Genomic DNA, 13,674 nt, shown 5'->3' on the forward strand with positions numbered 1-13,674 from the left:
GAGTTTCTTAGATACATTTTCCATGCAGAAAGACGTAAAGCTCACGAGATTCATTTCGACGGAGCGGCCAGGAAAGAATGTAGTTTTTGCAGGAACCAAACAATCTCTCATTGACCAGCGACTCGAACACTTTAGATTCGACACCGAGCGAGGTAATCCCACGGTAGTTTTCCACATTGCATTTGTCTCCTTTCTTGAAAACAGGGAACATAGTAGAGGATTTCCAAAGCGTGGGAAACTTACGCTGATGGAGCGATAGATTAAAAAGCAGGGTCAGCGGGGCGGCTAAGATATCACAGCATTTTTTCAGCACAGTAGATGGCATAACGCTCGGTCCGGATGAAAAAGAAGATTTAGTTTTCACTATCGCAGAGAGAACCATTTCAACATCCACAGTAAAAACATTCTTGTTTACGACATCGGTTGGCACATCGCGGACTGCTAGATTGATTTCAGTCTTCCGGAAGTTGAGACGATAGACAATCGAAGTTTCATCAAAGTGAAGTTGAGATCTATTTGCGATAGAAATATCCAAAGCCGGATGGAAGTTGTCAAGAGGAACGATGACATCAGGCGCCTCAGTAACGATACAGTCAAGAAGTGAATTTTCACAAACGAACACCAAGTCTAGGAAATGAGTTTGAAAGTTGGGAACTAGATTTATCTGCCTTAATCCATGAAAACCAGTACCGTCCACAAGCAAGCGGCTGGCCGAAGTAGTAACAGATGCAATTGGATCTGGATATGCAAGTCCCTGACCTGAGTGCGACCAGGTAAGCCCAGATAGGCACCGAGCATAAGAATCATGTCCGAATAATTAGCCATAGAAGACGCTAATTCTACAGCATTCATATGAAGTTGCATTATGCTACAGTCGAGACGTCGTTCAGGGGGAATGTACACCGCTCCAATAAAAATGCTCCGTGAAGCGAGGCTAATTTTAACCCAAACAGTCTCAATCGAAGTAAATTGTTCATAGGCGATCTCGCAAGAGGCAAATGCGAGAGCACCACCTCCGCGAGTACGAACACTGTTGGCAAGATTACGGTCCAATCGGTAGACACTAAAGGAGTCGCCGAACAGTTACACAGAATTGATCCTCCCATCACGCCATGTCTCCGTGAAGACATAAACGTCAAACTCCTCGTAAAGCGCAGCAAGATAAACATCGTCCAATTTAGTCTGGTGTTTTGATAGTACACACGTAAACCACGTTGAGATACAGCGTGTGTCCCGCTAGAAGGTAAACTGCAACTCGAAGAGGTATCAGAACTTGACAAATATTCATCTTAAGGGTGATACGTTCAAAATTTGGTCAATATCAACTTGACGTATTTCTTTCAATTTTGCATTTAAAAAACCTGAACACCCCTCATTTTGAAGGTGTGTGTGTGTAGAATGTTGCTCCTATTTTGATTTTGGAATTCACTCTTCAGTTGTCAAAATGCCGTCCAAGCAAGAAGAGCAGCGTATCAAAATTTTGCTCGCGCATCGCGAAAATCCGAGCTACTCGCACGCAAAGTTGGCAAAATCGCTAAAAGTTGCCAAATCAACCGTTACAAATGTAATTAAAGTGTTTGGGGAACGTTTGTCGACAGCCAGGAAGTCTGGATCGGGGGGAAATCGAAAACCGGAAGCCGCTGAGACGACAAAGAGAGTTGCCGGTAGTTTCAAGCGAAACCCTAACCTCTCTCTCCGAGATGCCGCAAATAAGCTGGGTGTATCGTCTACAACCGTGCATCGAGCCAAAAAACGAGCCGGACTATCGACTTACAAGAAGGTAGTGACTCCAAATCGCGATGATAAACAAAATACGACGGCCAAAGCGCGATCCCGGAGGCTGTACACGACGATGCTGACGAAGTTTGACTGCGTTGTAATGGACGACGAAACCTACGTCAAAGCCGACTACAAGCAGCTTCCGGGACTGGAGTTTTATACGGCAAAAGGAAGGGGAAAGGTAGCAGATGTTTTCAAGCACATGAAACTGTCAAAGTTCGCAAAGAAATATCTGGTTTGGCAAGCCATCTGTACCTGTGGCTTGAAAAGCAGCATTTTCATAGCTTCCGGGACTGTCAACCAAGAAATTTACGTGAAAGAGTGTTTGAATAAACGTCTGCTGCCTTTCCTGAAGAAACACGGTTGTTCCGTACTGTTTTGGCCGGATTTGGCATCTTGCCATTACGGTAAAAAGGCCATGGAGTGGTACGCCGCCAACAACGTGCAGGTGGTTCCCAAGGACAAGAACCCTCCCAACACGCCAGAGCTCCGCCCAATTGAGAAATACTGGGCTATTGTCAAGCGGAACCTAAAGAAGACCAAAAAAACTGAAGTAATGAAATTGGGTTGTTAGCGGAATGCATAAAAAAAAAACAGCAAAAAAGGTTATCTTCCATTTAATTCCACTTAATAAATTTTGGTATCCATGACAGATACGTATTTCGACTACAATGTGCAGTCTTCATCAGTGTCATTCCCACTAAAGAACTTATCAAAATCTAACCCCCTTAAGTACTCATCCCCTAGGTATAAAAGTCAAGATCACAGGTATATAAATGAAACTACAATGTGTTGAATCGGAACCTACCTAACTAATTAAAACCAAAGATTTAAGTAAGCTAAAGGAGAAAAATCTATTCAACTCTCCAATAAGGAAGGAAGGAAGGGGATGAGTACTTAAGGGGGTTAAATTTTGATAAGTTCTTTAGTGGGAATGACACTGATGAAGACTGCACATTGTAGTCGAAATACGTATCTGTCATGGATACCAAAATTAATTAAGTGGAATTAAATGGAAGATAACCTTTTTTGCTGTTTTAATTTTATTTATCAAAAAACTGCTAAGGGCGAGCAGCAGTTCAAGGCAAACTGGCTTTCTGCGGCGAAGAAGGTGGACAAGGTGGCTGTACAAAATCTGATGGCAGGGGTCAAGCGTAAGGCCCGGCAATTCGGATTTGGAAAAGCGGAAGCCTAACTGAATATTTTTCCTGAATTTTATACTAATTGAACTTGAAAAAGAAATTTTATTTGATTTTTTAAATAAACGATTTCACCGATTTACACGCGTTTTCCCTTGACCAAATTTTGACCGTATCACCCTTTATGCAACTGTACTTGCCTGTGGTCACAGGTTGGAAGACACCGTCTCCGTTTCCGAGCTCAGGACCGGGACGACTATGACGGCGGGATCCAGCAAGCTCGACTGAGTCGGAGGGATTAGGGGCTTCCAATGTTCTGAGTGCAGTGCGGCCCGGTGAAGAAGTGAACGATGATGAAGGAAGATAACGTTGAGGTACCCGTTGCTGCTCTAGGTGAACCATCCTGGTGTTTGGTTCGGAATTGAGAAGTTTGTTTTCGGTAGAGTCAGGCCGTAACGATATCCTGGAAGCCAAAGAACTATCAACCAACGAATTGCTGATACGTGAGGAATACTTGCCTGTAAGAGGGTTCTGGATGACCCCGACACCAACCTCGACCACAGGTCTAGAATGACTGTGAAGGCAGGAACAAACAGCAAGCACGACTGGGTCGGGAGGACTAGGGGCTTCCACAATGCTACAGGCAGTGCGTTCTGGGTTGATTTCAGCAAGCAGCGGTGAATTGATTGATTCCAATGTAGAGGATACTATTGGCCACCGGTATCCGCTGGTGGTTTCGCACCAATACTGATGACTTCAGGCATAACATTTGATAACGGCGCAAAAGCATTTGTAAACAAACTTTCTGGGGCCCTTTACACGCGAACCAAAGTACGCCCACGCAAACCAACATATGTGCCGTTATCAAATGTTATGCCTGACTTGACGGTTTTTTTGAGCGATTTTCAAATTCACGGAAATACACGTTCTCAGGCCATGTTTCTACGTCCTTCAGATCCTTACTAACGCCCACTTTGAAAGTCACAAAGCTAAGTGTGGCAGGTTCTTTGCCCTTAGGCACCAACCTGATAACCTTAGGTTTCACATCGGGGCCCAGATTCATGCAGGTAATTGCTAGTGATGGGATGTCATCATCTGGAGTGTTGGCTGACAGATAAATCCATAGCAGATTCTCACGCTGTGGCACTGTTTTCAACGTATTAAAGGCCGATTTAGTCCCACGAGTAACCGGAGCTTTTGCCGACGACAGGTTCTCATCGCGCTTCCGTTTCGGAGTGTTGGGAACAGGATTCGACCCAAAGATTTTCGGTCATGAAGGATTCAAAACGGGAGCTGGAGGTTTGGCATCCACCTTTGCAGAAAGAACATTTACCATGTCCTTCAGCCCAGCTATGTCGTCCTTTAGCGAATTCACTGAAGCTTCATCAGGTAAATTTTCAGCAGCACCGTGACGTAATTTTCCTAAAGTGGTCGCTGGAAAACACATCCGCGCAACCATCACACCTCCAGAAAAGATTCCGGCAATTGGTTCCCAACGCCTCGTGTAGCGAATAATCCACCTTTGCACAGATTTTCAGCGCAGCCTACTTGATGATGACCGGATATCGTGAAAAGTAGTGGAAAACTCGTGGCGAAGTGCTTTTCCGTGAAATTGCGTTGAAATTGAGCATTCATCAGAACCGCTGGTTGAATGCAGTGAGAGGCTGTTCATTAACTACGCACATAGTTTTTTTTTATTGTTGACCCCCCACCCCTTAAACTATGTCTACGTTGTTTATGAACAGCCCCTGACGCGCTACGAATATTGAACATGGTCGTCGCTCGTGAATGAGTGAACTTGTCGTGTCAAGTTTGCGCTATATACATCACCGAAACCAACAAACAGTTGACCAGGCATACAGTGAATATAATGGCTTTCAGAACCTCATTTATGCCCTGTCCCTTTCTGAAGAGCCGAACAGGTAGCGAAATACATCGAATTCGAGGCGGTGTACAACGACTTGTCGATCCGGTTGAGTATGCTGACAGAGGAGGCTACAACGGAAGCTACAAGCTGAACATTGCATTAGGTCCTTATTAACATTGATCGATTCTCTTCGTCGACTTTCTCTTTCGGTAAAAACTTGAGCACAGAACCGTTTCTTGATGTGTTTGTCGTATTAGATGCTAGATAAAAGCTTCTTTTATCGATCTGTGTGCTGAAAATACCTGGGGATGTCTTTACATGGCCGTGGGGATACAAAGAGAATCTGTCAATGTAACTTAGGACCTAATGCAATGTTCAGCAGTTCGATGACATTTGGATCAGCTTTGCCATTCCTCCCTCCACTTCAAGCGCCGTTACCGACCTTTGATGGGTCGTACGAACGATGGTTTTCGTTTAAATCCATGTTCAATACCATCATGGGTCGAAACCGGCCATAAAGCTTTACCATCTCCGTAATTTACTCTTTGGTCCGGTTGCAGGAATCATAGACCAGGACATCGTTAACAATAACGACTACGATGCTGCCTGGCGATTCCTCACGGAGAGATTCGAAGACAAGAGACGTATCATAGACAAGCACATCGAGTGTTTGTTCAATTTGCCGAATATCGTAAAGGACAACTCGGTAAACCTCCGAAAGTTGCTGGACGTGTGCAACAAGAACATCGAAGAACTCAAGAACTTGAACCTTCAACTGGAAGGGCTCGGAGAGCAAATGGTGGTGAACATGATTTTGTCGCGAATGGATAAAGCTTCGAGAGTCGCTTGGGAGACTCGTCAGAAACCGGGAATTCTGCCCAGTTATACGGCGACGGTGACGTTCCTGCAGTTGAATAACATGGTTTACACGTTCAATTCGCGTTCAAGTCAGTTGAATTCAACTGACTTGATAAATTGACTTGCCCTGTCTAAACCCAGCTTAACAAAAAAAAATCCCATTAACACACGTGTATCATCTTCGGCTTTATTTCGTGAAGCAGCTTGCCAACAATTTGCTCGTTTCCTTCTACCACCCCGAGTGAGCACGGGCTGCTTGTCATGAAAAAAAGGAAGAAGATTATATCGTTATTGCGTTCCACTTCTGACAAAGCGTTATCATTCGGTTCGTTGATCGCTTGTCATATTGTCATTTGTCAAACGACTAATCAATATGTGCCATAAATCATTTAACGGTGTGAGATGTCGTCAAAAACTAATCATTCATGATCATGACATCATATTGCGACAGATTGGCCAAGGTGTGGCCCCGAATTGTTCGAACCGTATTTTCCATACAAAAAAAAAAAGGTTTTTTTTTGCATGGAAAATACGGTTCGTACAAAAACAAGAATATGGGCGCATATCATCTTTTCTAGATTAAATTAGCCAATTGGTGGCCCCAATGCAGATCCCAGAAGCCCCGAGGGAATTCGTCAATTATTAATTACATCAAGGCCAATTCAGCTCTTTTGGATAACATTGGCCATCTGGTAGCACCGGAACAGGAATCCCTGATAGTAGTGGTCAATTTTTTATTACATCAGAAACGAGTAGCATGCCATTGTTCTCAGAAATTTGTGGGTGATCCAGAAGAGGCCATATCATCTTTGCTGGATCGGAGGCACACCAGTCTCTGGATGAAAGTCTCCCTAATTAAGACATTCTAACCTAACCCTCTTTTCTGGATCACATTGACCATCTGGTGGTTTGGAATTGGTTCTGGAAGCGCTTGGAGAAGTGACAACATTTCTCTACAAAAGAAACCTATCAATCGACATAAAATTATTTGCAGAATTTTGAGAGCAATCCAGAAGAGACCATATTATCTTTTCTGAATAACATTGCTCATATGTTGGCCTAAGAAAAGATTCCAAAAGCTTTGGGGCAAGTGGGCATTTTTTTACTACATCAGAAGCCTATCGAGAGCCATATAATTGTTCTCAGCATTTCCTGGAAATCCAGAAGTGGATACCATTATCCCCATCTGGTGGCCCCAAAATTGGTTTCGGAAACCCTGCGGTGCCCAATTATCCATTGCAGCAGAAACCTATTGTTCGCGACAATTTTTCAACACTTCACTCGCGACGTTGGTCAGGCAATCTAACGGGTCTACGCACGTTCCCTTCTTGGCCACGGGGACCGCCAACGGAAAGCGGTCTCCTTCGTCAATGGCCCACTGGTCGAGCACACGAGTAGCATGGAAAGGCGAGGCGGCGAGATCGTAAGTCACGGTTTTTAGTCGATACACGTGAACTGATTCTGACGGATCCTGATATTTCCGGTCGTCTGGATGTGTCCAAATCTGCCGGAACATCTTCTCACCGTCAGCAGTGACGGCGAAGCGAGGCATGCGGATATTGATAACGGTTGAGTACAGAGCTGGCTGTATTGTTTGGCCGGACAAGAGAACCTCGTTGAGCGATACGGCTGAATCCGTCGAACACTACTCGTATCTTCGTGGTTGTACTCTCAGGACGGTGGATGGCATGGTGGGGCAGGAAAAACTGAGGGTTACGCGACGCGGACGGATTCACCTCCTCCATACGTCCCAGTCTTTCATATTCCTCCATGAACGCGTGGTAAGCTTCACGAAGGCCTTCATCAACAGCAAACTTTTCCTCCATAGATTGGAGCCAACGTAGTGCGAGTGGGTAGGAATCTCCAAGTATCGATAGTATTTCCTCCCGTATAGTGTAGGCTTTCCCAACGTCAACATTTTCAACTTCCCAGAACCGCTCGAGCTTGTCTAGTGTGTCATTCATGCAGAAGGTCTGAACTGCCTGTGGATCGGGAGCTGGATCCACTACTTTTCCGCAGACGATGTAACCCAGAACAGTCTTCTGTAGTAGTGGATACCCAGTAGCGACAGAGATTTGCGAATAGTGAATAGGAGCGAATAGAACAATTCAGCGCCGATGATGATATCAATCTTCTGGCTGATGTTAAACTGGGGATCAGCCAGCGAGAGAATAGGTGGCTGGGTAGCGATATGGTAAGCTTCGGCAGCAATAGGCAGTCCAGACTGAAGCGATGATCTCCGTAGTGTGAAGCGAGTGAAATTGTAACTCCGAAGTAGACGTTTACAGTGGATTGACCAATGCCACTGACCGGCGAGTTGAGCTTAACATGCTTCAAACGGAGCTTCTGGCATAGTGATTCGGTGATGAAGCTGGGCTGTGAGCCACTATCCAGCAAGGCTCTGGCGAAGTGTTCGTTGTTGTCAGCGTCCTTCACCTTGATCACTGCTGTAGAGAGCACAACAGTGCTTTGCCGAAAACTTTGAGTCACTTCAACACTTTGACAGGACGTGGAGAACCGGCGATGTGGAGGGGTCGATTCCGACCGAAACCGATTGCGGAAACGATCTAGACGACAAGTTGACGAGTAGTGAGGAACCAGTTTCTGCCGGCGGCGAACGTGCGACTATGGTCGCATCGCGTTGTGACATTTGAGACGATTGCGAACTGATTGCTGTAGCGGGTTGACCGACGAAAACTGGTGTTGCCACCGATGTACCAGGAACCGACGACGACGACATCGGTGGTAGATGTAGCAGAGAATGGTGCTTCTTGTAGCACTGTTTGCACGAAGCGCTGGAGCAATCCTTCCCAAGGTGGGTACCCTTCAAGCAGTTGATGCAAAGCCCGTGCTTCTCCACGAACTCGAATCGTTGCTGCGGTGTAAGACCTTGGAAGCACCCGTTACTACGCCGCGAGTGGTTGAAGAAAATCCCGGTGGACTGGAACAACATGTTCCAGGGCTCGAGACTGTGAATACGATTGCTGCAACTATTTCCCCACGCCGTGACTCTGCATTGGAGGAAGTTTTGGGGAAGTACCCGAAGGTTTTCGAGGACTCGATCGGAAAGATTTCCCACGTTCAAGCTAACCTACCATTGAAGAACAATGCTCGAGCCGTGTTTTTCAAGGCACTGAAGATACCCTTAAATATGCAGAGAGTGGTTGAGGACAAATTGGAGAATCTGGTTGCAGAGGGTGTGCTCACGAAAGTTAACTCCAGTAGCTGGGCGACCCCGATTGTGCCTGTGAGAAGTCGCAGAACCGGGTTATGATTTGCGGAGACTACAAGCAGACCGTGAACCCGAACCTCGTGGTGGACAGGCATTTGCTGCCCACTGTGGATGAGCTGTTTGCTTCGCTAGCGGGAGGCAAGAAGTTTAGCAAGATTGATCTCATCCAAGCGTATCTGCAACTGGAAGTATCTCCGGAGGACCGTGAAATACTAACGCTGAGTACTCACCGAGGTCTATAACGTCCAAATCGTCTAATGGCAGCGGTAAATGGAGGCCCTACTGCAAGGCATAGATGGAGTAAGCGTTTTCCTAGATGACATCAAGATCACGGGGGAAAACGATGAAGTTCATTTTCGGCAACTGAACGAATGCAGTATACGAGTGAATAAGGAGAAGTGCTAGTTCTTCGTGGACAATATTGAATACTGCGGTTACTCCATCGATAAGGAAGGAATCCTTAAGATCCGGAAGAAGGTGCAAGCAGTACAGGAAGGTTTCGTCAATCATTACGGGTGGTTCTTCGAGAACTTTAGTGCGGTCCTGTATTCGCTTAACAATCTACTGAAGAACGATGTTCCATTCAGATGGACCAAGCAATGCGAATATTCTTTCAGGAAAGTGAAGGAACATATGTAGTCCGACAACTGCCTTGTCCACTACTCACCCGAACTGCCACTGCTGCTTGCTACGGACGCTTCACTCTACGGAGTAGAGACTGTGCTGAGTCACGTGTACCCAGATGGCACGGAATGTCCAATCCAGTTCGCGTCCCAGGCCCGTGTGCAGCAGAACTATATGCAGGTGGACAAAGAAGCGTACGCCATCATATTTGGCGTGAAGAAGTTCTTTCAGTACTTGTACGGTTGGAAGTTCCGATTGATTACCGTCAACCAGGCTATCTCAAAGATCTTCGGGGAGCACAAATGGTTGCCGGCGATGTCAGCGTTGAGGATGCGAGATTCGGTTCCGGAAGTCCATGGATCATGCGAATGCTATCGCCATGTCGAGAATTCCATTAGGAGTAACTCATCATCAGAATGAAATCAAAGAATGTGATGCTGTGGAGTTGAGTCAAATCGACATTATACCCTTGATTGCGGCCAAGTTAGGTCAAGCTACTGCGGAGGATCAGATGGTGCAAAAACTTGTTCAAGGAATCAAGCACGGTCAGCTGGTGGAAGCGAAGGATCGGTTTGGAATCGAGCAGAACGAGTTCTCCTTGCAGAATGGATGTCGTGTGCTGGGGGAATTACATTCTACTCACTTCGGTACTACCCGTACAAAGTCACTGGCTATTGCTGGTGGCTTGGTTTGGATCGGGAGATCGAAAAATTGATTGCGAACTGCGCCAACTGCCAGTCGGTACGTGCAGAGCCTGCTAAGATGATCCTACATTGCTGGGAAGCGCCAAGTGAACCATTTCAAAGGGTCCATGTCGACTTTGCGGGTTCTTTCATGGATACCTACATCTTCATCTACGTGGATGCGTTCAGTAAGTGGTCAGATATCATTACGGCCGAATGCACCGTAAGCATATGTCACGATATCTTCAGTACGTTTGGCATACCGTCAGTGCTGGTGAGCGACCATGGCGTCCAGTTTACTTCGGAGGTTTTCCAGCGGTTCCTGAAGATGAATGGTGTAGTCCACAAAATGGGAGCGCACCTTATCATCCGGCAACGCATGGACAGGCCGAGCGATACGTCCAGACGTTCAAGCAGAAATTGAAGGCGTTGAAGTGTTCCAAGTCTCAGCTGAACCTGGAGCTGTCCAATATTCTTCTTACCTACCGCAAGATGATTCATCCGTCTGCCGGGAAATCACCGTCAATGCTCGTATTTGGTCGACAGATTCGATCGAGAATCGACTTGCTGCTATCGGAGAATGAAACTTCAAGCAAGGCTGATATTGTTGTGCGTCAGTTCTTGGATGGCGATCGAGTACGTGTTCGCGATTTCTTGTCGAGCAATAAATGGAAATTTGGCAAGATCGTCGAGAAGCTTGGAAAACTTTGTTATACGGTGCGATTGGATGTGGGTCGAATCTGGGAGCGTCACATTGACCACGTCGTCGGTGTGGGCGCTAATCTGCGGAGCGATTCGGTTGACCTTCCAAAGGAGGAGTACATTGAATTCGTCGAACCTACAACTTCGGCTGCTGCGCCTGTGGGCCAAGCGGCTGCGAATCATGTTGAGGAAGCTACTGGTACAACACCGGTGGTTCGTTGATCTACGCCTGCTGCTACGACAATGATGTCTTCTCCTGGACCCCAGGAGCGTTCCCCGACTGCCGTGGCCAGTCGATCTGCTACGTTGGAGACTGCTCCGACGACCCTACGACGATCCCAGAACATGTTTCGTCTAGAAACGATTCTCTGATGACAGTGTTGGGGAAGCAGCATATGCATGTACGTATTTGATGAATTTGATAGTTATTTCGACTTTTTCAAAAGTTTCTTGTTGAAAATCAACAGTCGGAAGCATGTTCGGAAGTCATGTGTAGACATGTTTTTGATCGATTGGTGATAAAATTATTGAAATTGGTTCAGGGGCAGCTGAGTAATTAATGTTCAAAATCTGTCATAATTCCGTTACAAGTTCCATTTTTGGTTTTCACAAAGTGTACCCCCATGAAGAAATCTCAGACGTAGTCTTACGTCAAAACTCGTAGTCCTATATCAACAATGTGGTCGTGGATCAAACACAACCTTTAACCTTTTTATAATCCAATACAAGTTATTTTTTTAAGGCTTTATTAAAGAGATTTTTAGCCTTCGGCTAGTTCATCTCTAGCCAAAACAAGTGATAATTGCTCCGTAGAGCTCCCGTGATTGGCATATCAATTTAACAAGCTGGTATAAAATAAAACATGACTAGATAGAAGGTTTCCATCTTCAGCAATGCCGATCAACTGTACAAGATGTTTGTTTTTACTTGAGTATTGAGTATAGATAGATGGTAGCTGCCTTCGACGACTTTTTTCAGATTGTAGGCAAGACAAGGGGTAAGTCACTCAGCATATTGTGCCGAAATTAGATTCAACATAGCTTGGGCACATTCATCGGCACACTTTCGGCATACCTTCAGTACCTTCGGCACAATCACGTAGGCATTAGGTTGTTGTAAATAAAATGGGAGCACTGCTGGATAACTGTAATTGAAGTTATTCACAACATGACTTGCTGTTTGCATATATATATTCAGGAACATCCTCTAATTGAATATACCAGAGGAACTCAGACCAACAGTTAACATTTAGATATAAATACGAAATGTAGGTTCTAGAGTGGGCTCAACAGAAAGAGGCAGGTATCCATCAGAACCCTTATTTCAAATAATGATGCAACTCACACAAAACAAACTACAGAAGTCTATTCATCATCCTCTATAGTCGGTTTCCAACAATGTACCCCATCTTTCCGGCCGTTGATAGACCGTTATTTTTCACAGCACGATAGGTTATGTTTCTGGTCTGCCTTAAAGGGCATTACAAAACCCTAAAACACAGGACTTTTATCATCCTATGAACAACACCCGTCACTTCCCGCGTCATCCTCAATCCGATTTATCCTTGCGATTTCAAACAAAAACATTCAAGGTGTCAGAAATATCAGGTTGCTGGGTTGGGTATTCTACGAACAATCACAGCTTGCTCTATGACCGGCACAATCGGTACACTTGCGGCAAACTTGCGGCACACTGACAAAAAAGATGAACCAAGATTGGTGTGCCGAGTGACCTACCCCTTGAGGCAAGCTTTATAGAGGCTTTATAGCATTCTATCAGTTCAAATCATGGTCTACTGAACGCTCATAAAACCAACATTGTTACCTGAGATTTGGGATGAAATGAGTCTTAACAAGGGGTGTTTTCCGTCATCATCACCCAACTAAAACTTTTAGCAGCAGATAAGGCAAACAATGGCAATGTTGGCCTATAAAAGCTAGTCTGCAGAAATTGTTTGTTGGGTACTCAGCTCATTTCTATGAAACTTTCATTTTACACCATGTAGATGTTAAAATCTATATTATCTAATAATATTCATCAGTAGTGGTCTGTGTTTTGTTTTAAAAATATTGGAGGTGGTCTGCACTTTGCTCAGCACGTATCGGATTTATTTTAAGGGAATTCAATAATTCAAACTCATTTTATTTTTATGAAAGCTACAAACTTATAGACATTATTCCTCAGAATTAAATCAAAACCTTTTCACCGTTTAATTCGGTACACAATCATATTTTGTGCCACCCTAATACACGCTTGAGCACACCACTCGTCATTGGCGTATTTCATAAGAAATGTGTCATCAATCTTCGGATAACGGATTTATTGTCGTCGTCATGGTGTGAAAAAAAATCTTTCGTCACGCAAAAGGAAACATCTTCATCGATTCAACAAAATTCAAGCCACAATCAAGAGGCTGCTGCTCCTGTGCTTGAATCATTCTGATAACGATAGGATGTGCGAAAACCGTTCATCTCAATCATCTAGAGATTCGTTCAGGTATGACAAAAGACGACGAAAATCAAACCCTTTCCAATAGAAATCCTTAAAGAGCTCCTGCATCCTACGACGACGCACCTATCAGATCGTTTAATCCCATCAAGGGGGAAGGAACTAGCATCGCTTCGCTTTTCGATCCAATTTGCTGCCATTATCTAATTAGTCCCAGAGCTACCGGAATGGAGCCGGTCGGTGGTGCAGAGAAAACATAAGATTTTGCCGAGCATCTTCAAAGCACTGGGAAGGAGCAGTGGCAGCAGCAGCAGGCGAACGATACCTATAATGGGAATCCTT

General features: G+C 45.1%; 2 protein-coding genes across 2 annotated transcripts; one reads left to right on the forward strand and one right to left on the reverse strand.

The window, feature by feature from the left end:
• Positions 1–6,892: 6,892 nt before the first annotated feature.
• LOC135712588 (uncharacterized) lies at positions 6,893–8,596 on the reverse strand. The gene is made up of 4 exons (XM_065235544.1): positions 8,140–8,596; positions 7,930–8,087; positions 7,293–7,685; positions 6,893–7,228 (listed from the first exon to the last, which is right to left on the reverse strand). The coding sequence occupies exons 1-4, from the start codon at positions 8,594–8,596 to the stop codon at positions 6,893–6,895; spliced, it is 1,344 nt and encodes a 447-aa protein (XP_065091616.1).
• Positions 8,597–10,413: 1,817 nt separating this feature from the next.
• LOC135712589 (uncharacterized protein K02A2.6-like) lies at positions 10,414–11,106 on the forward strand. Its single transcript, XM_065235545.1, has one exon. It carries the CDS (start codon positions 10,414–10,416, stop codon positions 11,104–11,106), a length of 693 nt encoding a protein of 230 aa, XP_065091617.1.
• The last annotated feature ends 2,568 nt before the right edge of the window (positions 11,107–13,674 follow it).

This window comes from Ochlerotatus camptorhynchus, unplaced genomic scaffold, assembly GCF_037179485.1.
Source record: "Ochlerotatus camptorhynchus isolate MF236.1 unplaced genomic scaffold, CSIRO-AGI_Acam_v1.1 ptg000493l, whole genome shotgun sequence".
Taxonomy (NCBI): Eukaryota; Metazoa; Arthropoda; class Insecta; order Diptera; family Culicidae; genus Ochlerotatus; species Ochlerotatus camptorhynchus.